Below are 25341 nucleotides of genomic sequence, written 5' to 3'. Positions count from 1 at the left end.
AACAAGGTAAGGTTGAATGGGAGTCTCTTCAAGGCAAATGTACCAAGGCAGACACTGCTAAGAACTTTGAGGACTGAAATAGGAAAAATAAAATGTAGAAAATGTTAAAACAATACAATAATGTCTCTATTAGAGAAATATCCAAGACAGTTTAAGCGATTAGGCAAAATCCCAGTTCTCAAAAATCCAGAAGAATGTGTAGGATCTACTGGGTCTAACCAGGATGCTAACTTTCCCTGCAGCAGCCCATACAGTGCAGTGCTCTGCAATTGTAGGTAGAACAGCACTGGTATCACACCAGTGTTGTGTTTGCTGCTGAGCAGTGCTGGCACAGCATCAGGGCTCTCTCTAACCCTCCTACTAGGGGGTGGGCAAAAAGTGAGAAAGGAACTTCACCTGGGCAGCTGACCTAAACCAACCAAAGGGATATTCCATACCATATGATGTCACAGTCAGCAATAAAAGGTGGAAAAAGGAAGAAGAGGTGAGGGGTGGGCTTTTGTTGTGAAAACATCTGTCCTCCCGAACACCGGCTACGTGCGTTGAGGCCCTGCTTCAAGGACATGGTCAAGCATCTCTCATTTGTGAGAAGTAGAGAGTAATTTCTTTCCTCTGCACTTCCACACAGCCTTTACTTGTTTTGTTTTGTTGTGTTTTTTTTTTTTCCCTTTTCCCCTCCCTTTTCCCCTTTCCCTTTTTCCCTTTAGTTAAATTGTTTAATTAATAACAATCTTTCCTTAATAACTATTCTTTCCTTTAATTAAATTATCCTTATCTCAACCCATGAGTTATTCTTTCCTTTACTTCTTCCCCTCCTCTTCTAAGGAGGGGGAGTGAGAGAGCGGTTGTGGTGGAGTTCAGCGACCTAGCATAGTAAAACCACCACAAGGATCAGTGGAGAAGTAAATGTTTTGCTGAGTGAGTGGTGTAGCTGACCTATTGCTCCCCTTCTCTCCAGGTGACTGCCTTTCAGGTCTGTTAGCCAGGGTATGATGGCAGCCACCTTCCATGTTCCAGATTTTGCATGTTTTTTAGTTGTCCTTTAGAATGAATTAGAACTGCTCAACAGGACTAGGATCAACCCCCATATTAATTAAAGAACAGTTAAAACTGTAGCATAGGATCAGATTCCTTCGTCTTTGCCCTGCTTCCTCCTCTACTTCTTCTCCATGGCCGTCTGCTTCATGACCAATTTTTTCACACAGCCAATGTTATAGAGGGATTTACGTAACTTCATTACTTCAGGATTCTTCACCCTTAATTTTCAAGTCTTTGTCATGGGAATGCAATTACTCCAGGGCCTTAAGGCATTGGTTACACTCTTCAACAGCTCTAACCTGCTGAGAAGAATAGCTTTGGCTATCTTATAAAAAGTGTAAAGGGTATTAGCAAGTTTTTGGTATGTTTGAGTTTTCCACCTCAGATTCCTTTTTGCCTCTATCCTGAGGTTCACATACTTTGCAAGAAGGGCTTCCATGTTTTAAGTTAAAGGAGACTACTGTTGTGTACCAATATCATTGCCAGAACTGTGTGGAGAATTTATGACTCAGTGAGGAGCAAGCATGTGTTCTCATTAGGTATAAGAGTAGGTGATCAAGTAGGTGAACCCTTCAAAGTTGCTGCAGGAAGAACCCAGTGATGAATCTGAATAAGATTTCACAGGGACGTCTCATATTCCAATGTTGATTCGTTATTTTGTTTTAAAATTTTCTAGTAGCAATGTTATTCTACTACTGGTAAATAAAGAGAAAATGAGCACTTTCAGAAAGCCAGGGGAAAAAAGAAATCACAAAATTAGCATGAATAAAGTGCACAGCATTTTCTGTCGGAGTGGAAAATTGTTCAAATACGTGATTTGGTGGAAAGAGTTTTTCATTGTTTTAGTGTGCAAAATTAATTCAAAGTTATGACGTTTGTAGAGTGTTATATGATAAAAGAAAGATGTTTCCCTTGTGATGTTTTTAAAACAAATAATTATTTTATTTTCCTACTTTGCTAGGTTCTACCACCTAGAAAGGCTGTGAAGATGGGCATGGCAGTACTCTTTGAACTCTTCCTACTTCCTGGAACCTATACTTGGATTGATCGAAAAGTGGGATGGGGGATTTTTCCTTTATGTGACAACAGTCTGAATGCTTTGGAGGGAAAGTTTAAATGTCCTTTCCTTAGAGGCCATTATGATTCTAAAATTGACCAATTCAAAAAAATTGAAAATTTGATTTCTCAAGACTTGGACCATTGGCTGTGCAATCTGTACTTTCAGGTTTGTACATAAACATTTCTGTATTGTTTGTTTAATTGAGAATAAATTCCACATTTTTTCCCCCTGTCATCCTTAATCCTGTGTCCTGTTTTCAGCTAAGATAGAGTTAATTTACCTCCAAGTAGCTGGTATGGTGCTGTGTTTTGGATTTAGGATGAGAATAATGTTGATAATAGGCCGATGTTTTAATTGTTGCAGAACAGTGCTTACACTAAGCCAAGGACTTTTCAGCTTCTCATTCTGCTCTGCCAGTGAGGAGCCTGGGGGTGCACAGGAAGCCGGGAGGGAGCAGAACGAGGCCAGCTGACCGAAAATGGCCAAAGGGATATTCCATACCATATGGTGTCATGCTGAACAATTAATATGGGGTGGCTGGTTGGGGTATGAGGGAGGACCGCTGCTCAGGGATGGGATGGGCATTGGTCAGCAGGTGGTGAGCAATTGCATTGTGCATCACTTGTTTTGGACATATTATTATTATTACTATTGTTGTTGTTATTACTATTATTTTTTTATTATTTCTCTTTCTTTTCTGTCCTATTAAACTGTCTTTATCTCAACCCACAAGCTTTTACTTTTTTTCCCCCGATTGTCTCCCCCATCCCATTGTGGAGAGGAGGGTGAACGAATGGTTGTGTGGTGCTGAACTGCCTGCTGGGTTAAACTATGACATCCCGTCTTCGTAAAAAAACAGTTTATCAAGCTACCTACTAGACATAGAAAGAAAATGAACATCAAATGCATCTCCAACTCTCACTTGATATTAATGATTTTTCAAAGCCAGATTGTATTTGAAATACTGAAATACTGTTTGTAGTCCTGAGTAACTGGATCAAAAAATAGGACCAAAGTTAAAATTCTGAGTTTAAGCCTGTCACCAGTATATGTGAATTGGCACCACAGTTTTAGTGAATCTCAGAGGTGCTTTTGCAGTTATACATGGCTACAAAATAAAAGAGTGTGGTTTATGATACCATTGCATTTGTATGTCTGGGATCCCTAGCTAGCAAGCGGGGATCTGCTGTAGAAACCTTACTTTTGAATAGGTTTTTGTCCAAACATACATAACATTTATTTTGTATAACTTTGGTTTAAACAGGCCTGAATTAAGAACTCTTTTTCAGTGGAAGCTTTGTTTCTGGAATTGTAAATTAACTGTGTTATTTGTAATTGAAATATGTTCCCTCATTTGGAATCCTAATGAGACCACAAACTTATGCCTCTTTTATACTTGTTTCTGGATAAGGAAAAAGTAGTTACCAAAAATGATGAATTTTGAAAGTATCTTAATTATAACATGGGTTACTTAAAATAAAGTGTAGTTATTCATTCTGAGTTTCTTGTAAAGGTGTTTTTAGGGTAATCTTCATTTTTAGGTATACCAAGTAATTGAAAATAACTTCAGAATCATGTAAAGCAATAAGAATTTATAGCAAAAGCATACATCAGACAAGCTAGGAAAAGGCAAGAGAAGAGTCAAAGTAGTTGAAATAGGATAAAAAAACTCAGAAAATTAGTCTTTCAACCCAATGCATAAACCTCATGGCTGGGATGATTTAACAAGCTAGGGAATCTATACTTTCCCAGATGATTTGGACAAAGAGTCACCTCCATTTATGGGGTGTCCATCTTAGTCTACGGGTAAAGGAAATGTATGTAGGAAACTGATATGAGAGCAGAGTGTAGTAAATGGAGTATGGAGAAGCAAGAACATCCTAAAATGCTCATACCAGTGGACTTCTAGAGTTCACAGATAGTGCATGCTTGTATGTTTTGGCGTTGTGGAATACTGAACTGCTTATGTGTATTTTTTTTTTCCTTAATAGATAATTAAACTGCCACAGGATTCAGATAAGCAGAATAAACATGATGTGCATCTTCATCTCCCACCTGAACTTCCCATGTATTCCAGTGTTGCTGAAAAGAATGGTGCTTCAGAGAAGGTTAAGTGTCATGGATCGCAAGGTGATGATTTCAAACTTTAACATTTAAATTCAGGCTTTTGTTGGAGCAACCCTTCATTTCATTTCAATATTAGCTAGTCATTAGTGTTCTTGTTAAGCTAGATTTTCCTCATTTCAGGTATTGGTCCAACATGTGTTATAGCAGGAATGGTGATTCTTTTTATTAAAATTGCTTAACTTTGTTTTCAGTTGTGAGCAATTTAAACCACCCTCATTGCTGAAGATGAAACTTTCCATGCTGACTTCTGCTTGAGGCTGAATAATGCTTGGAAAGTCACAGTAATAATAGTTCAGCTGGTTTTGACAACAAGCTTACAGGATTTTTTTTGTTTGGTTTTAAATAATACTTGATGTCTAATTATTTTTTGGAAGAACTCTAGCACCTCTCTGGGCTAGAACAGGGACTTCAAATTTGACAAGGAGATAGCTCTGGCATTATAGTCATGTCTTATGCTATTCCTATGAAATTCTTTTAAGATTCAGTCAAGTGGTAACCCAGAGGAAGCCAAATTATCATTTGCTTATGTGGACCAGACCTCCCCAGAAGATTCCTTGCAAAACTTCTAAATGTTCCCTTTAGACTGAGCATCCTCTCTGGCCTCAGTGAGTCTTCTGAGGTAGCTAAGTTGAAGACATAATTAACCATATTGTGATGGCCCCTCCCAAATTAGTTATCCTCTTAGGAATACAGGACTGGGAAGAATGGCAGGACACTGCCATTGGGTTTTCTTTTTCAGTGTGTGGGATCTGACTGCAAGGGACAATAAGAATTATTTTCTGGCATACAGACATGCCTATGTTCCCTCTTGTTTAATGAATTGAAGGATGCAGCCAACCCACAGGTTTTAGCGTCTGTGTGAGTATTACATGCAGATCTGAAAGACAGATTTAGTTCTTAAGGACAGAGGTTCATCAGGCATTTGATAACAGCAGCAGTGATGCATGGTAGAAGACATGGGAGGAGAAAGAGGAGGATGTTGGAAGGAAAGGAGGAGAGCAGATAAGCAGTAATCATTTACTGTGGTAAATGAACAGCTCAGGTTGGAAGTGTAACATAAGAAGAGTCCAATAGAAGTACTTTCAGACTGTGAGAGATGGTTTAGGAGATAAAGTAAATGAGGTTTGCCCTGCATCGCTTTTAGGCTAAGCAGCAACCAAACTGTGATCAGAAGAGTTTTATGTACCCTGATACCAGAAATACAGAGGTTTAAACATACATTATTATGAGGATTAAGGTCTTTTTGTTGCCATGAATCTTCTACATGTCTGCTAAGAATCTTCCTTCTCTAGGTTCAGAACAAACCAATGAATAGTAGATCCAGAAGGTGGAGTTGCAGCCAATTTTTCTCAACAATGAAAAAGAGTTATAGACAAACTTTTAATAAATCAAAACTCATCCTTACCATTATTTTGTCCTACCATCATTCTTTCCATGCACACAGACACACACGTACAAAGGGGCTGCAACTAAATAGATCACTGTTTTGGAAATGAAGAAAAACCTGAGATACTCAGGTCCAGAAAGATGTGTTTCTAAGAACTAAGGAAAAGCATTAGTGTATGTCCTGTTTGGCACGCAGACCTCTGAAATATGCTGATAAGCTGATCATGGAAGATCTGCAATTTCCATGCCACACAGATTTACATTAACAAAATTCCATGAGTAATTTCTAATATTGTTTATATTTATTTATTTTCCTTGGAACCTTCTTTAAAGATATTATTAGCTGCTAATATCCCCCATGGGTTTGTTTTTTAATGTATCTATGCGGTGCTACAGTATGCTGTTTCTGCTGGTGATATGTTGCTAAGAGATTTAATAATGGGTAAACAAACACAACATGTGGTAATCCATTTCAAATTAAAAGTTTATTAAACACTAGCTTGATGACTTTCTGGCTATTTACAATTAAAGGAATGAACCTTAGGGAACTGGAGATCACATGGTGAAAAATCACGACTTCAACATTTCCAACAGAAAAATGTGTTTATGATCTGTGGCAAGCTGTCGCACATTGATATGCTCTATAAATACTATATTATATCTGTTAAAACACCAAAAGCAGGGGAAAAAAAAGCTCTGTTAAAGTGACATTAAGGTTGAGACACAAGCCAGAAAAAGCAGGAACAGTCTAAATGAAGACTGGTGCTTTGTAACTCACTCTACTGCAGTAGTCTAAATAGTGAGTGATCTTACATATCAATACCATATGTGGTGCTGCAACATATAAGCAAAATAGAGCAGGTTAGGAGATGGTGTTTTATCCTTCACTTCAAATTTGTCTTGGTTTTATAAGTTTAGGACAGAACCTTCATATTATTTCCATTGACTCCAGGCTACATTATTCTTTTAAACCGTAGGTCTTTATTGAGCTAGGTATGGCTCTTCCCTCCTACACAGGATCTCTCTTTCAATGCACACTGTGGGGTAATGCTACCTAGTGCTGCCTATAGCTTCCATTCTACCTTCCTTTTAGATTATGAGTGTGCATTACCAGATCCAGTGTGTCTTTAGTGCAAACCGCATCTTCTCTCCATTCTTCTGAAATGTTATTCCTTGTGAGGTTCATGGAAGAGGACAGCTTCTGCTTCCATGGCCACCATTCTCTGTTGTTTTTAAGAAATGTTTCTGTTATTTTTGGTCTATTGCCCCATTACAGGCTCATCAGGCTCTGTCAATAAATAGATGACAATTTCTGCCTGGAATTCATTAGCTATTGTTGTGTGTTTGGAAGGCAGCAACAACTCTAATAGAATAGGTATGAAAATTTGATGCAACTAGCAGAAGCATTGCATTGATGGGTTTGGATATAAATAAGTATTCTAAATGCATGAAAACTTCTTTAGAATCAATCTCCATATATAACATTAGGCATAAAAATTCTTGAAGAGACTGCTCTTTATCAAAGCAAAATCCACAGCTAGATCTCTGTTCACTTTAGCATCCATAGAAGAGGGGATACACATGTGTAAAAGGCCAGTGTAATTCAGTTGCATTTGGAAGAGTGTTAGCTCTTTCAGCCTCAGCAAAGTAGCTCCCAGTAGCTGGACAGAACTTTCATATTTGTTCTCTAGTTCAAACAACTTTAGATCAGACCCATTTAGGAAGTTTTACTCTATACCTGTTGGGAACATTCTTCCAGATACTTGTTTTGCTATCTGTGCTGTTCCTCTGGCTTGTAAAATTAAAGGAAAACCCACTTCATTCTAGTCAGTTACTCACATCTCTTTAAAATTGGCTAGTCTGAAGTCCTGGTGTTATGCTCAGCACTGTACTAGCATATAATGATTTGTATTCAAGACCTCAAAAGGGTGCTTAGAAGGGAGAAGGTGGAAGAGTGGCTGAGGAGGAGTAAGATACTAGAATAGCTTTTTCGGTGCAACGTTGTGTGCAGTTTTTGGCCAAGTTACAGTAAAAATCACTACCTGGAGCTAAATACTTATGACAAATGGTACATCTTTTTAAGTGGAAGTTTAAAAGTTTCACAACTGTGTGAAACCAGGAGGGGAGTTTTGCATTGTGTTCCTAAGCCACGGCTGCCATTGTGGATGCCATTGTTCTGAAATCACATGGGACTGCAGGCTGGGAGTCTGCCTTCACTGAGAGCTAAGGGAAATGAGTGCTATGTGAATGTTTGCTTAGCCTGTCAGTGTTAGAGGTGAGGCCAAGGTTTTCAAGGGAATTGTCTGAAGGTAGCCAAGCTGGTTTGGTCCCAGCAGCAGGATGATCTCGCTGTACTAGAGCTATGATACAGGCTATATTAGCCTGGGTAATGTTGTGTTAGCACGATTGCACTGCTCTTGGTATCTGGGCTAGCAGAGACGTTTGTTGCTGCTGCTTTGCAGGGTGGATGTACCACATGGAAGGACTCCCACTGCCTCATCATTCTTTGGACTAGATCCTTATGAAGGCAACATGCAGATTTTCTAAGCATCTGTAGCATTTTCTCTCCAAGAAGTCTGCTTGTCCCTCATTCCCCCTGCTCTACTACACTTTGGGAGAATAAATAAAAAGCAACTTAACTCTTCAAGAATGGTTTTAAGGACATTTATTTTCACTAGTATATAATGAACAAACAGCTCATTCTTTTCCTAAATTTTATTTTTCCTCCCCCTACAAGGTTTGTTGTCTTATGGCTGGCTCATGTGCAATATGAATCAACCAGAAGAAAACTTAATGTAGCTGATTTTTTTTTTTCTGGTTCCCAAACAACAAGCACATAATGGAAATAAATATTATAAAGTAAAATCATTTTTATTTATACGACTTATCTATTTAAAATACAATATAGAGCATTTTTCAGTATTTCTTCCTTCTGTCTGCCTGCCTGGCTGTTGAAAGCAGCATTGCTTTGTACCATTTGGCTTTGGCAGTCCCTGAAACACACGAGTTATAAAGCTTTAAACAGTTGCGTAGGTCTTTAATTGTAAATTAGTTTTGACAGAGCTGCTAGGCAAAGGCCTGGCCCATACCGTCATGATGATAGCCGACAAGCCCTTACTGCTCCTGGAGCAAGGAAACATGTGGAAGGAATTGTTCTTCTACATTTCGCAGCTTCTCATTTCCTCTGCAGGGCAACCTCTGACCTCCGTGAAAGATCCTGACACCCATAAGGGAAGTATTCCCACTGTTGTAAAGGAAGCGGAAAAGCAGTTTAATGCTGCAAAAGGAGGAGAAGTGTGTGCATCAGAAGAATCTGGGAGGAAAATGGAAGAGCTTAAAATGCTTCCAGCAGGTTAGGACTTTTATTGCATCATCTAATTTTCTCAAAGTTTGCAAATAGATCTGTTTGGCATGTGTGTAAATACCCTCCTCTCCCTTCCCCCTTGCTCTGTGATATCATCTCATAATTATTTCACTAGGCAAAGGAAGCGATGGAAGAGTTTAAATCAATTCTGAGGGATCAAAAGCAGCTTAGGCAAGAAGGTACAGAAGTGGTAGGCTCCTCTGTCTAAAATGTATTAGTAGGCCAAATGTGTTAGCAGTTACAAGGTGTGTGTGGAGTGCACTGAGAACATTAGATTATGGCTGGTGTTTCTGTGATGTTTTTACATCCTTTCATTTTATTTGTTCACTTATATCCATGGATTACATGTTGTTAGATGCTTGGGGAGTATTTATTCTTGCTGCAACATTTTTAATAGCAATATTCTTTATTAATTGTGCTGAAATACAGTAGGAGTGCTTGTCTGTATCGACATCAGGTAACATTCGTTTCTGGGACATGGGATTTCTTTTGAAGGCAAAAGTCTTGCAAATTACACTGGTCTTTTTATCCCAGGTAAAATGTGTTTCTGAGAATTAGGTAGTACAACTCCTAGGTCCTATGCTAAGCTCAGATGCCAGCATGATGGCCAGAGACAGATTCACCACAGGACAAGTTAAAGGAGGGGGTGCCCCCATAATTAGGGTCTGCAGTTGTACCCAGCACTCAGGGCTCTCCTACCTGCTGCAAGGGTCAGCTTTCATTTTAGGGAAAGGATGATTCTCACTCCCTTGGAGTGCAGAGAGAGCTAAATGTGCAAGTGACAATAAATTAATCCTGACACTTGAAAGAAAAGTGCAGTTCTCCTTTTACACCGGGAGGTTATGGTAAGCCTTTTTTAGCCACTGAACAGAAAAAAAAAATTGGTAAGAGATAGCTACCTGAGGGTTCCTGCGTAAGCAGTAGTTCTTGGTATTTTTCAAATCTGTGGTCTTCACAGAACTACACAGTAGATGTTTGGATGGTGGTTTTAAGCCAGTAGACATGGCAGTTTTCCTTTTAGAGCAACCCACAAAACAATTCAAAACCATTTCTCTGGAGATGTTTGTTGACTGTCCAAGAAGACTAGGACTATGTGTCTGCTCTTATGGGTACATGAGTTGAATAGCTCATGTTAAGTGGGTACAAGCAGAGGTAAGAGCTCGCATGGTATTGCTTAGTAAGGACTTGTAAGAACTGTGTGTTGATGTTGACCATCATAGATGCATAAGAGGGAGAATACAGAGTTAGTGACAATTTTTGCTAAATGGTGTTGGTGACAAATGCTAACCAGGTTATGGAAAAATTGTAACTAAAATTTCAGTACACCTCATAATAAGACCAACACTTTGTTAGCATGTCTTTTCTGGATGTTGTTCCTTCAAAGAATATAATCACAGCTCTAAGTTAGATTTTTTTTCCATTTTTTACTTTAGGGAAATTTACGTGGAAATTCATTCAGTTCATTTGCACATTAGTTGCGCAAAGCAGCTTAGAGTACTCACAGTATTTTAATATGAATAACCTGTATGAACAGAATTATATTAAATAATATCTAATGGTATTTTGACATTTGCTTTTTTGTCTGGTTTATAATTTTTTTGCAGACTTATTCTCCTTGCCAACATTTGGATGGTTCCACATTTAGAATGTATGTCTCAAAAAGCAACTATTTTTTGTGCAAGTAGACAGCTATTCCTTCTGCTCTCTTCCACCTATCCCCATCACCAATGTTTACCTAGGTCTAAAACTACCATGTCAAAATTTTATTCAACTTAGTTATGTGGAATTTAGTAGATGTGCGATGTTAAATAAAACATTTTAGGGCTCATATTTTCAATTCAATTCAATTACAAATACCCTGAAACAATGTAGTTAAAGAAGTGGTCTGATTTTGAAAGGTACTAAATTACAATGACTTTGATTGAAGCAAGATTAAGAAATTGTTTTGCATAATTAGAAGATCTTACTCAGTATACTCTGTAAGAAGAGATACTACTATCACCTACAGAGACTTAAAAAAAAAAATCTGGTATAATAAGGGAGTCTACCTGAACTTCCAGCAGACCTCCAAAAACATCCCAGGATTTGCAACAGGCAAAAATTATTTTTGCTCATCTTTATTCATATATCAACAGATTTTTTTTTTTTTCTTGAAGAGCTCAATTTATGGTGCTTGATAACTCTATTACATGTTAATTTAATTCAAAACTTTGGTTTCAAAAGTTTCATTTGTTTTATGATGGAGGATCGTCAGTAATGTAACCAGTAAACTCAATATATGCACTCAGAACTAGAGAGGGGAAAATGTTTTCACTTTGAAATCCCACAATAAGTTATGCAGAACCATGTATAAACTAGGATTTATACTCTATCAAATGTTTAATTTCAACAACATTTTCCTGCCCATCAATGCTCACCCCAACAGGCAGTGCCTCCCCAGCCTTTCTCTCAATAGAAGCCTAATTTATTTTTTTTCATAGTCCCCAATTATGCATGTACCACAGTAAAAATCCTGGAAACATGTTAAATAATTGTCATAAATATTGTTAGTCAACCTGCGACAAAAAGCTTTCTGTTCATGTTCTGTTGTTCCTTCATTCCACTGCTCTATCACCTTTCTATAGTACACCCAGAAGAAATGTATGGACCCTAATTTTCAAATCTACCAGCTCAGAAGTATTCTTTTGTTTAATGTCTGTCTTCAAAAATAAACCAAATATTGTCTGAGAATATTTAAGAGCTTCAATTTGAAACTCCTTCCATGTCTGTGAAAAAAACATTGCAAATGAATTGTGTCCTTTCATGACATCAAAAAACATTTGTCTGAACAAAGCTTCAGAATAACACCTAAGAAAGGGAGGCACTCAGTCTAACCTTGGTGCTCTTGCAGATAATACTCAGCATTGTATTCAGAACATATTAAGTTGTCCCCTCCATATAAAAACAAACAAAAACACAAACAGAGACACAGCTTCGTTCTACTTTTATTATTATGTTTGGTCAGAAAGAGTTTATTTTTTAAAACAGACTTGTGTAAGTGAGAAATGGTTCTGTTGAGAGGATTGTTCTGTTGAGAATGCTCACAGCCACTTCTGAAACAATTTTTTGAAAACCATCGAGTCTTCCTTGTAGTATTTCTCATTATGCTGTAACATGGTTCTTCTTCTAACATGCTGTTTGCTTCTCCATAACCGTTGCATGCAGATGCAAAAGTAATTACCTAAAATAAAAGCCCCCAGAGCTGTTCTCATTGGTAGTTCCTCATGGGTGCCACATTCAAGGGAAGGATGTTTTAAAATGAGGGCTACTTGCCCTTCATATTTTGTACAGGCAGAGATTCAGGTGGCTGAACTTTCTCTTTCTCTGCTGATTTTTTGTTACTGTAAGTGGGACTGTGCAAAGGATTGGGTGATTCTTGCAGGTAGGATTAAATTCAACTCCTGCTTACAGTTGTGCAATCCATATAATCCACATTCTTCTCTTTTTCCAACTCTTACCACGTCGGTTGATTCCCAAAGGGCAGGGTGTAACCGGGGAGAGAGTCCCGATCGAATTTTCATGTTGTTTTCTATCTCCCTGCTGTAATTCAACCAAGTTGGAGATTTGTGTGTCTGCTGCCCCACTCCTGGGTGGCACCATTGTAAAATTCTTACCCCCTGACTAAAACAGAAGTTGTGTCCATCAGAAGGGAGTGCACTTTATTCTTCTCTGACTGTAGAAGTCATAAATATTTCCTGTCAAACTATCTTAAGCTAATTTCCTAGCTTGTGACTGTCCTGTTTCTTTTTGTTCACCTTTTTAAAAACAGAGTGTTTAAAAATGCTCGATTTCATGGTGATAACAATTTCAGTAGAAAGAACAACTGAATTTCTAAACATCTGGTCCAATATTCAAACAGGATGGAGGAGACTCAGATCCAAATTACTTTCTTGTTCTCTTCAATGTTGACTTCTGCAGTCTTCCCCACACCCGAATATCTCAAAATTTCACAGTAAATTATTTATATGTATCCTCTAAAACGTTCATAGTACAGACGATTTTTCCCATTCGGTTCCAATCCCAGTTCACAAAGGGTGTATCTAACATTTAGGTTTTAGGGCAATTTTGAAGCAAATGTCCTGCTCCACTTGCTGCTCTCTGGTTCACTTTGCAGGGTGATCTCAAGATCAGGGGGTCTGGACTCCATTAGGATGGAGCTAAGCAACAGGGTGCACTTTGGGATTATGCATCAGGTAGGACAATTAGGTCCATCAATTTCCAGGACGAGGCTAGTGCAAATATAAAAGAACCCCTCCAACACATTAGGATCCTCAAAGTTTACTGTGGTCTTCCGGATTGCCACTTTCACTCCACAGACCCACTCTTATTGCACCACAGTGCTTGTTACAGAAGACATAATAAAAAGGTTAAATTCCAAACTTAATGTAGATGATTAAAAAATTTACGTTATACTCTCCAGGGGCTGAGAGGCAGTAAGACACCCTCCATTATTAAGGGTCATGCTAATACTCTCAGCTATTGCCCCTAAAAGGTTTATGCTGAGAAAAGTAGTTGCATAGCATTAATATTTTAGTTTCCAACTTCTTTCCATCCTGTCTATAAAATGTAGTTCCCAGCTGAACTCAGGGACTTGTCATAGGTGACATATTCTTTGCATCCCATATCAGATGTGAGCTATGTAGCATCTAAATTCTTTTTTGGGGACTTAATATAACCAAGAAATAAGATCGCCCTCAGCATTGTTAAGATCTGGAAACAAAGTTTTCCCAGTCTTTCTCAAATCCAGGTGTTATGTTATGCCTGTTCCAAAGTGGTGGGTAAAAATGCCAACTGTTTTTTCCTGTTTGCCTTATACAGATGCATAGCATCAAAACCATTCTGCTGGAGTTCCTATTAGTACGTGATCACTGATTTAAAGCATTGTGGTTATATTAAGGTTTTTATTGTCTTTGCCAGGCCCTGGTATAATCCCACTTCCCCATTCTTATGCGAATTATCTAATTTATTAACAGAAAGTTTACCTTGTTGTACCTTTATCATAGTTATGATACCTATCTTTGATCATTCTTACTTGGTGCTATTTTCTCCTCTTCAAATTGTTCATTTTTATCATGAATGGTGTTATGTTCCCCTGTCAAGGAACAAAATGTGTTTTGAGTCAATTTACTAAAATAGTCACTGCTAAGTGCTACATCTGGACAAAGGTGACACCTTTGACATTTTTGAAAATGGCAAAAATAACTGTATTTAAGGTATGATTTATGGGTACTATATGTCAAAACAATTTCTATGTTACTACAGTTTCTGATGCAGTCATCCCAACTCCTTCAATGAAGGAGCTGTTGATAACACAGCTAATTAATGCCTTATTAGTTTTCTGTGGTCAATTTTAAAGAGTTATAAAAAAAAGGTAAAATGCAATTTAATAATGAAGAACTGTGTGAATCTTTTTTCTTTTTCAGAACTGCTTTGTTTGTGCATATGGAAGAAACAATTTCTACACAGCTCAATTTTATAAGACACATTTCCCCCCACTAAATATGAGCAACTCCTATGATTAAAAAGAAGACTGGAGTCTTTAGATGTCTTTCTGATTGCTGGCCTCTATTAAAATCTTCTTAAAATAATAGATAGGTTTAATTCCTCAAGCCAAAGAAAAATTATATCATCTTAAGTATTTTCCATATTTATTATATTGATGAGACTTGGCTGCAGAGAAAAAAAAAGGAAGCAAAATCTCTTGTATTGCAAGTTTTAAATGTACCAGGCTAAGGTTTACTTAATTAGAACCTCCAGGCAATAAAGGAGCCCTTTTTTAAATTCTGTGAATCTTAATATGCTAAATAATGCAAAGCTTCAACTCTTCAAGCATGAGACACACATCTGGCAGCTTAACATTTAAATTACAGAAAAAAAAAAACACTTCAGTAGTAATTTTCATGAAGAAAAGAATGGGAAATGTATTACATCTAAATTTAATTTCTTTTTAGATTTTTCATCCTGTCTAATTGTAAGCATTTGCCATCTCCTTTATTTATTTATTTTCATACAGTTTTTTTTTTCTCTTTACTTTTTATTGATCTTTAATTTGAGCAGCTTCTTACTGTTATAGCCATTGAAGAATTACATGGTGTTTTTACTTGGCAAAAATTGTTCAGAGAAATCTATGAGGAATTAAAGTAATGAGCTCACTGGTATAGAAAGAGAAGAACATTCAGAGCCTTACAAATAAAATATATATATATATATAAAGCATGTCATGATTAAATAACAAACTAGAGTTCCCATTTCTTAAATTTAGATTATCATTGTTTTCTTTATTCTTATTATTGTGTGATTTTTATTTATTTATTTATTTTTGACCAAGGTAATTATTGCTTTGTTCATTTGTCTGCAAAAACATTGTCAAAGTTTTCATTATTTTAGCAAGGCTATTTGGGAATTATTTCAGTGAACAAACAAAAAAATAAATTGCACAACAAAGAAAACCACAGTAACCATCTTTTCAAAGGCATGCTTATATTTTAGGATGTGTCTGTGGGTTTGTACATGTATCACATGTATGGAATATGTGGAAAGGATTCAAATTATTTATGTTGCATATGTGCACAAGCGTGACAAAACCCAGTAACTAATTTGTTTAACTTCACTGATTTCAGTAGACCTCTTCTTTCACCCCACCTGTAAATATCTCATCCCCTATGAGTGCTCAGCATATATATACTTATATGTATATCCATAGATGTATAAACAAACTGTAACTATTTATATTTTTATAATGTATATCTACAGCTATAATAGCTAAAGGCATTTGTGTTTATAAGGACACTTGACTGTCTTTTATTTAGGGGGAATTGGAACCAACTGGAAAAAAAAAAAAGTAATCATTAAGTATATTTTTGGCTTATCTTCTGTGTGCCATAGATTAAGAAATACAATGCAGACATTTATTTCCTCCTCACCATTGCTTGCCATGATGCGGGAGTATATTTGTGTTCATGCTGCAGGTCACTGCTTTTCCGTATTTTGACGGACACACTACCTAAGTAAACATTGCTTAGAAAACATGAATACTTTGGATCTCTGTGCCTCATTTGGTGACATTCTCGATCCACAAACATGGCCATGCAAGAAAACAAACTTCCTTCTCTTTTCAGATGAACATATTCTGGAGTGTTTAAAATATCTTTCACTGTTCTTCTTGAGTCTATTTTTTTTTTTTACTTATTCTTTCTCCATGGTATTTATACAGTCATTATTTCCTGCATCACAATCTCTGAAGTCTCTGCATCATCCTAACGCTTCTGGAAGGTAGGAAAAAACAAACAACCTATTTATAACTAGCACAAATGGGGAAAAATGACCTGCCTGGAGTCATGCAGGACTGTGGTGGAGGAGGGAACAAAACCCAGTTCCTTCCTTTTCAGAGCTTTATCTTAAGTAACAATATAAAAATGTATCCTTTCTATTACAGAGAATGATTTTTACCAAGATTGCTGTGGCTATACAGATGATCACTGTGGTATATTTCAGCTGAAAGAAGAACAAGGAATACAGCACAAGGTACTGGCTTTAGTCTGAGCATCACCATCACCCTGCAAGTGCATGGTGAAGCCACTGGAGCTTCCACCTGTGCCTTTTAGGAATAAGTTGGGGTGTTGTTGTTGCTGGGTTTCTTTAACACTGTGGATTTGTTTACAGCTACCATATGATTTTATGTGGCCAGCAGTATTTCTGTCTCCTGTGTTAACCTAGAGAGGAGTAATCTCTCTTAGCCAAAAAAAAAAACCAAAAAAACAACAACAAAAACTTTCCAAAGAGGAGTAGGAAAGACCATCTAATAATCAGACAATAGCAGCTTGATCAAGGCTGCACTACAAGGTGATATTATTTCAGTGATATTTAAATGTAAGATAGATTTCCTATGATCTATATCTATAAACTTCAAGTCCTCATTTCCTTGTGCAGAAGAACCATCATCAGGTTCTTTTTAGTATTTGTATTCCTTGTAAATTGGTCAAGGACATAATTAATTTGTGAACAAATATTGTGTCAACACAAGGTACCATGAAATCACATATGTATTGTGACAGCACCTTCTGGGTGAGATATACCACATAAATGCTGAGAACTAAGACAGAAAGAAGACGTGTTCCTGAAAGTTTGTCCATTACTTCTACCTGCATAAGCTGATGTAAATCAGATATTTTCTAAGGAAAGATGCCAGTTTTGTCTTTAAGTGTTGCTACCCTTTAGCTGTGCATGAACTGTGACTGCAAATGTGAATATTCAAATTGACAGTTCTGGCAATTCAACTCACCCTGTTCTAGTCTACTCTGAAACATTTTTAATGCTTTTAATTGCCAATGGAAAAAAGTCATCATGGTTAAACAGCACCCAGAGTACTCTTGAACTTGTATACTATATGCATATACCTGTACATGTACCATGGTATGAATACCTGGTAGATGGGAATTATTATTGCACCTTTGACTTTATTAGTGTCTTTCCATACTTGGTGATGATTGGCATATAAATATCCATGAACAAAACAAAACTGGGCAATGGGAAATTCCCTGCATTTTAAATGACTATGTTTTCAAGTGACTTATTTCTTTAGGGAGGTAACTTAGAGAAATCAGGGTTATAAATAAGCTTAACTGCAGACTGATGTGTGTGTAGTCTTATATCTATAGGAAGACCAATATAAAGACCAATGAAGTGGGTGTAATGGGCAAAGCAACCCAACCCATGGGAGTGGTAGAATGAAATTCATTTCCTACAATCCCATAATAGCACGTTGCCTTTGAACAAAATGCCATGCTCTTATAGGATCCTCAGATGTGGCTAGCTTTCAAAGCCACGTTAAAGTGACCTGGTTTTAGCAAGGTGCATAAGCTCAAGGGTAATTCAATACTGTCTAGCCCCTTTGGACTTGGTGAAATGACTCACTAGCTTACAGTTATTGACATGTTTAAATAGATTTCTGAACTGAGCGTCTTACAAGAATAGTTCTGCACAAAAGAAATGTGAGCATGTGAAATCTCATTTCAAAGGTTGTAAGAGCCCCTCTTTTTTAATAGGATGAGTGAACCCTAATGTTCAGAGATCCCTGTTTTAGCACATTCAAGATTTAGACACTCAATCTGAACTATGTCATTTAGGCCTACTTGTAACTCTGGAAGTGAAACTGCCTTCTAAAATAATTTTACTCAACAATCGTAAATTGGACACAATTCAGAACTAGCATAAACAGGGGGAAGACAGCAGTTCATGTAGTGGATTATTCAACTTGGCTATCACTTTTCCTTCTGAAAAAAATATATATGTATGTATGTGTATATATATATTTAAACACAAACAAAATTTTGGGTCTCACCTAACCATTTTGGGAAAAGTAGACTACATCAGCAAAAACAAACGTAACCTTTCTGCCCCCCAATCACCTATGCTACAGAAGTACATAGTCTCCCACTGAGTATCTCCTGAGCAATGGGAATTAGTGACAACTTAGTTTTTGTTGCAATTGGCATACACACAGTTGCATGTATTCAAGGTATTAAATATTTTCTATGAAGGACACAGTGTTCCTGGCCAGTGACTTCCATGAGAAGTAAAATATGTTCTGTTGCCATAGTCCCATCCTCATGCATATGAGTGAGCTCCTGCTTTTGTACTTCAGACAAGACCAAACATAGTCTCAGAGAAATTCACTCATAATGCTTTTCAATGCCTTTAGGATTTATGTTTTAAATAATATTTTTATACGTATTTTGCACAGGGACTAGTTTCATGGAGACCATGTCAATGTAAGGTACTTTGCACACGCTACCAACTATGTAGCCTGGACTTTTTCTAGGGAATTAGGTCAGTCATTTGGCTAGGTAAAGTGCAATGCTATCAGTAGCTGCCTGGCGTTAGTATTTAAAAAGAGCTTTGAGCGTGATACCCTCTTCTAGTCTGCCTTAACTATTCATATTTACATAGAATCACTTTTTGACAATATACCCATTGCTTGTGGCAGCTTTTCCAATGGCTGCTGAAAATATAATGATCATATCATGTTTACTGGTAACCATGTTTAGCATTATGTAGGTATGGATACGAACCTCTGTCTGTTATGTCCATGAGCCTTAAATTAAAATTCAAAATGTAGCTGCAGTCTAGGTAATCCAAGTTTCAGAATACAAATTTGCCTTTTAGAGCAAAATAGTTTACTGAGTAAAAAAGGAAAAAATAAATCTTTGTAGTTTTCATAATTAGTGAAGTATATAGTGATGTAACTACATCTAATGCTAAAGCTGTGTTCCTTGGAAACTCTTTGAGATTTTTGAGATCTAGAGAGTAAATTTGGATATTATTTTTAATTACAATTTGCATAAACATGAAGGCCAGAAGGGTCCTTAAATAATTTAGGTTGTCTTCAAGGAAAGGTTAGAAAATTTCAACCACTTCAGTAAGATCAATAATGTCTTTAACTGAACTCCAATAGTTTCCAGATATTCATCTACTCTTAATCTTGAAGGCATCAAACACCTAGAAAACCCTTCACAGAGTTTGCTATTGCGCTTAGAAATGTATTAATAGATAGCTTTGTTAAGTCCCCTGAGGACGTCTGTTTAGTAATGGCATCTCTTAGTGGAAGTGATGTTCAGTCCTCTAAGAAGGGTCAATTAATGCCAAGCACACAAGAAACTTGCCAATCACTCCAGAGAAAGGTGACACTGGTGCTGAATTGGGCCTGAATAATAATAATAATAATGTTATTCCAGAGATAAACACAGATTAGGAATCTACGCTTGGTGTTGCACTGAAACAAGCAGTACTATCCCATCTCCTCCTTTGTTCTGGCACCAGAGCAGAGTGGCCTGGATCAGCGTGGATCCAGCTGAAAGCTAATCCAGTTTAAAAAGAAAGAAGCCAAATAGTGTTAATTCCCTTCCTAGATCAGTTTCCTCCGCATGCTGTGTGGAGAGTGTATGGATGTCCCAATTTTTATGCTGATAGAGTGTGGTGAAATGAGAAGGTAGAGGAAGGCTGGATGACTTCTGGTGTCAACATGAGTTAAGAGGAGTTCTCAAACCACCACCGTATAGTAACATAAATCAATCCATTTAAAGATATTCTTAAGCATGTTGAGCCATATTTGCCACTGCTTTTTTACAATTTTTTTGCAGAGTGAGAAGTAAGACAGAGATGGAAGTTAAAAACAGGATGAAATTGGCAGCTCTTTGCTAGCTGTGCCCAGCTAATGACACTACTATACTTTTTTTTTTTTTCTTTTTGTTTAAAGATCAACTGGAATAACCCACCTGAACAATATTATCAAGAAAAGGCTGGTCCTGTAAACAATACAAGCCTGGAAGAAGGTAAAGCATCTTCAGAGATCAACTTTTATTTAGAGGAGTTAGAGAAATATACTTTTTCTCTATGGTAAGTAATCTCATCACCAAATAACTTCAAAACCCAGAAGCATGCTTTGTTATTCTTGTATTACAGAGGTATCTACATTCAGATGAAAGTTATTAAGCCACAAATCCAATACATAAAGTTTAGCAATTACTTAAGCAATGTCAGACTGTCACCTTTCTGCATGCTTATTACGATTATGACATCATAAGCTATTTTTCCATAGAGATCGTTTTTCTGTATGTGTACTATTTGTTCAGGGAAATATTAAGTATTTTATTTTCTGCTGTTTGCTCACAGTAGCTCCTGGCCTTATTTACAACATGTATACCTTGCCTGGAATACAGGATTACTGATTTCATTGTACATTCCTTCCCAATAAAATTTTACAAACAATAATTCATTTTTATTCACAAAATCATTGTAAAGAAAGGGTATTATTTCCCCTTCACAGATAGGGATATGAGGTAAGATGTTTCTTGCATTTATAAGCAACCAATGTTTTTTGTTTGTTTGTTTGTTTGTTTGTTTTTGAATCCTTACTATTTTGTACGACTGAAGTTGATCAGAAAAAAAATTGAAAACAATTTATACCTGAGAATGCAATTTTGAAATTCCTGTATTGCTTTGAGAAACTGTGAGTTTTGACAAAAAAAAAAAAAAAAAAGGAGCAGAAATGGAAGATTTATAGCAAAATCTCATTTCTGTGTTTTAGGAATAATAAACTATTGTTCTTGGATGTTACTTTAAATATTACTTTTCTCTATTATAAAATACAGATATGGGTAATGACATAAAATGAAAAGATAATTTAAAATGAAATTAAAAGACCTAATTAAAATGAAATCTTTTCTTTTACTTATAATTGTTTTTCCTGGGATTTCATCTTCAAGGTAATTGCAAAAGTTGGACAGTTATTTATAATTAGTAGGAAACACTGAAGACCCAATCCTTTGTGAAATGAAATAACAGTCTTTCATATAACTCTGTATTGTGATTTGAAAGTTCAAATTGTGTTTTGAAAGTTCTTAACACAGCCATATTTGTACACCTCTGCCACCTGCAAATCAGCTCCAAAGTCTCAAAGAAAGCATCCAGAAAATGAACATCAGAATAGGGAGGATGTCTCCAAAAATTTGGTTTCAAATGACTTCCCTATCAAACCATTTGAAAGCAGGATTAACTAATGAAGCAAAACAAGCAGCCTCCAACATTGCTAGTCTGGAGAATAGCCTGTCATTCCCTGCTCTCACTTGCCGTGTTCACTTCATGCCTTTAAATTTTGGCAGGAAATCAGGTGAAGACACTACAGACACAAGGTATATTTTTACTATACGAACCTGAACTAATCCCTAGAGATGGTCAGCACTGAGCATTGCATGATGCAACAATCAAGTGGAAAAAGCACATAATTAGACTGACATAACTTTGCTGAACTAATCAATATTATTTTGGACTATTAAAAGCTCCTGCGTCCCGGCCATGATTTAAGACGATTTTAGAGTAGCAGTGTTCATCTAAATATCTTTGCCAGCTCCCACTGTTTTATTTTACCTGTCTCAGTTTTCAAATTAGATTAACAAAATTATCATCAATGATTTCCATCTCAAGGTACTCATTTTATGTGTCCGTGTTTCTCTTCTGTGTCTTTCAGAGTTACAGCGATCCAATTAACGTTTAAAGTCAGTTACTGGACAGCACTGATCTTTCTTTCCAAAGCCATTCAGCTTGAAAGTGTTGGGAAAGGGGCCCAAATTCACCCTTCCTTAGCAGCAAAGAACTCCTGGAGCACATATTGGTTTCTGGTCACTGTCCCTTCACCAGCCCAGCCCCAGGCTTTTCAAGCTCATGGCCTCTGTGATGGCACAAGGTGCTCCAGCAGGAACAGCTATTTGTCTCAGTTGGCATGCACCTCACAGTCTGATATGGGACTCAAGATAAAATGATGGTTCTCTCCTCCTTTTGCTTTTCCTTTTCCTCTGCTTGTCATTTCTGAAGAAACCTGGTTGATTTTGGATACCCGTGCCAGTGTGGACACTGGCTTTGCTGGGGTTCCATTAAGGGGACCAGAGCTATATCTGAGCACCATGAGTTACAGGGTGCAAGCCATATATTCCTGGTATGAAACAAAGGCTACCAAGCATGCTTCCCAGTGACTGTGTCCTTCAGTGAAGACAGCTGAGGCTAGTATTTTATTATTTCAATATGCCATTCTATTTACAGCCTCTGTCACCCTGTTTGAAATAAGCACCACTGTTTGTTTTATTTACTTTTTTGTTTATTACATGAAGGTCCCACAAGCTTAGAACAAAACAGAATTTAGAGAACATTTCTTTGCTTTCTGTTTCACAAGTGGTAAAACTTCATCTTTATCAGAAAGAAAAAGAAAAAAATGGGAAAACAAATCACTCCATTATTGGTAAAGGGTAAAGTAATACAGTTATTATCCTTAGCATGCCATGTAAAGAATATATCTTTAATCATACTTTTTTTTTTTTTTTTTTTACTGAGAGTTATTTCAATTTCTGTCTGTAATTGCAGGAGTATCAGATCCCATACAAGTTGTTAGTTGCATTTGCTAACATGCCAGTATAAGGTTTCAGTGGTTACTTCTGTCCATCTTTTCTCCTTTCCTTCTCTCCTTCTTTCTCCATCAAAGGGCGTCAAATCCTCTTTGTCTGTTTCCAGACCTTCCTCTCTGCTAGGATTGCTACTTTTTAAAAAATGCAATGCAAGATAATTAGCTACTACAAAAATTTTTAAGAGGACTGTAGATCTGGGGGCAGCTTAGATGTCCATAAACTTCAGAGTTTCAGATGCTCCAAGATGCAATCTGAGCAATTTCCTTGATCTTTTATTGCAGCTGGTAAATCATTTATTGGGGCAGGTTATTTTACAAAATCCTCTTTAGAAACAAAATCCCATAAAATGTATTTATCATAAAATACTGCACGACCAACAGTCTTCAAAGTTGTACATACACAGTATTAATTAAAAGCTAGTGCTGTACTGTGACAAGTTAAAAGTATGCACCCACAGTCTCTCTCTCTTTCTTTCTCTCCCCCTGACTCTCCCTGTATTTATTTCTCTCTCCTTTCCTCTCTCTCATCATCTTTTTTCTTGTAGAGCTTGCCAAGGGGGAGATTGCAGAGCATGAGCAAAATTTTGTTTTGTGATCAAAAATAGTTTTTTGATAACTGTGATTTTTTTTTATTGCTCTAGCATCCTTGTCATTTTCCATTCAGATTAGTTTGACAGTGGTGTCTCACGTCCATAGGCCATAGTCAACCCTCCTTATAGAGGGCATTACACACATATGTAACAAAAAGATGATCATTCTAGCTCCAGAAACCCACAGCCTTCAGCTTTGATCTTGCAGGCTGCTAAAGTGGCTCTTCTACTGCACCCATGTGCATCCTTGCTGAAAGCAATAGTCTTTTTCTTAGACCCAGCTAGTGAAGGGGGAGATGAGTCCAAAACTTATGAAGAAAGAGAGCAGGTTAAGACAACAAATGAGTGTGGTCGCATATTAAAGGGAGGTGTGCACAGTTAATGTGATCAGCCCCAGGAGAGCTTTGTAGGTACTGCTGGAGAGCCGACTCCAGGACCTTTTCTCATGCCATGGCTTTGCTGAACCTCCTTTCTCTCAGCAGTTTGCCTTTCTAGAAACAAGAGCCCATGCAACCTCTAGCAGAATGTGGATATTTGTAGTGGCTATTGTCTAAAACAGGTGAAATCTATAACCTTGAGAGAGAAAATGTTTGGATGGATTTTGACCCTTGCAGCCCAAAACCTGCTGTCATAAGTTTTTTTTTTTGTAGCTTTGTTCTTCAGTCCCCTGAAATAAGCAGAATTTGATGAAAACTGTTCTTCACAGCTGTTTGTCACTATTAAGGCAGATTTTCTGAAAGTAGATAATAAGTATAGATGTAAGAAATAATTTCAGCACTTCCACATTTTAACACTGCTTTTTATATGCAGTTGTATCGGAGTTAGGAAAAACATCCCAGATTGCAAAAAGTTTTATCTGTTTCAGTACCCCCCAAAAATGTTATAAATGCTTTCTGTGACTCTAGGAATCAAGTTTGACTTCAAATACAAATAATGAACTAGCAGTTTCAATTACCACCAACTTATCGTCAAACACGAACTCTTAAGGGTTAATATTGCACAGTATAAAAGTAAAAACAATCATTCTTTGTCTCCACGCAATTAGCTTTTTAACAATGTGCCTGTAGCTCATATTGAGGCTAAATGCTGCTTTGAAATGTTTTCCCCTGAGCTCCAAATGTGTTAAGCTGACTCTGGCCAGCTTCTGTAAAAACAATTTATTGCAGGACACCACCATTCATGGGGCAGAGCTGCGTATTGCCCCAGGTAGCTCAGGGGCAGGCTGGATGGTGCATTTCCAAAGGAAGATCAGAGAGCATCTTGAGACAGGAGATTAGCCGTTGTCTCGCTGTACACAGGCATCAGTAAGAAATAAATCCTACCTAGATTTACATACTCACACCTCTAAAATCCTTGGGCTTGGGTCAGGCTTTGGTTCTGACTTGTAGCCATCAGGAGCAGACTTGGTCTGAGAGGGGTAGGAAGGGGAGAAGAAACAGGCTCTTGGCAGCACACAGCAGCCCAGACAAGGTGATAAAGTAGATGAGACCTTTGCAACACTGCACCTGTAGCCTTTATGGTTTTACCTGCTGATTTTTTATTATTTTTTTTTTAATGAAATCAGTAAGCATACTGAGGGACAGAAAGAGTTAACTGTAAGCAGCACAATATAGTAAAATTGTTTTTAATAAAAACAACAAAATTCCTTCTTATAACACACATGCAATTTGACATTGAAATAAACGCAGATGCTTCTTTGCTTGGTGTATTCCCTGTTGTGCCTTCTAAAACACCTTCACATATGGTTTGCCTCATTCCTGTGAAACTGCTTGTTGTTTATGTCATA

General features: G+C 37.2%; 1 protein-coding gene across 1 annotated transcript in view; it reads left to right on the top strand.

The window, feature by feature from the left end:
• LOC310894603 (uncharacterized protein) overlaps positions 1-25341 on the top strand; it is a 310402-nt gene that overhangs the window by 180518 nt on the left and 104543 nt on the right. The window contains exons 12-16 of the mRNA XM_083824913.1: positions 2000-2263; positions 4090-4228; positions 8802-8963; positions 16450-16538; positions 20269-20408. Of these exons, the coding sequence (XP_083681039.1) occupies positions 2000-2263; positions 4090-4228; positions 8802-8963; positions 16450-16538; positions 20269-20408 (794 nt within the window). The remainder of the gene's footprint in view (positions 1-1999; positions 2264-4089; positions 4229-8801; positions 8964-16449; positions 16539-20268; positions 20409-25341) is intronic.

This window comes from Anser anser, assembly GCF_964211835.1.
Source record: "Anser anser genome assembly, chromosome: 2".
Classification (NCBI taxonomy): Eukaryota; Metazoa; Chordata; class Aves; order Anseriformes; family Anatidae; genus Anser; species Anser anser.
This window is presented reverse-complemented; position numbering and strand designations above follow the sequence as displayed.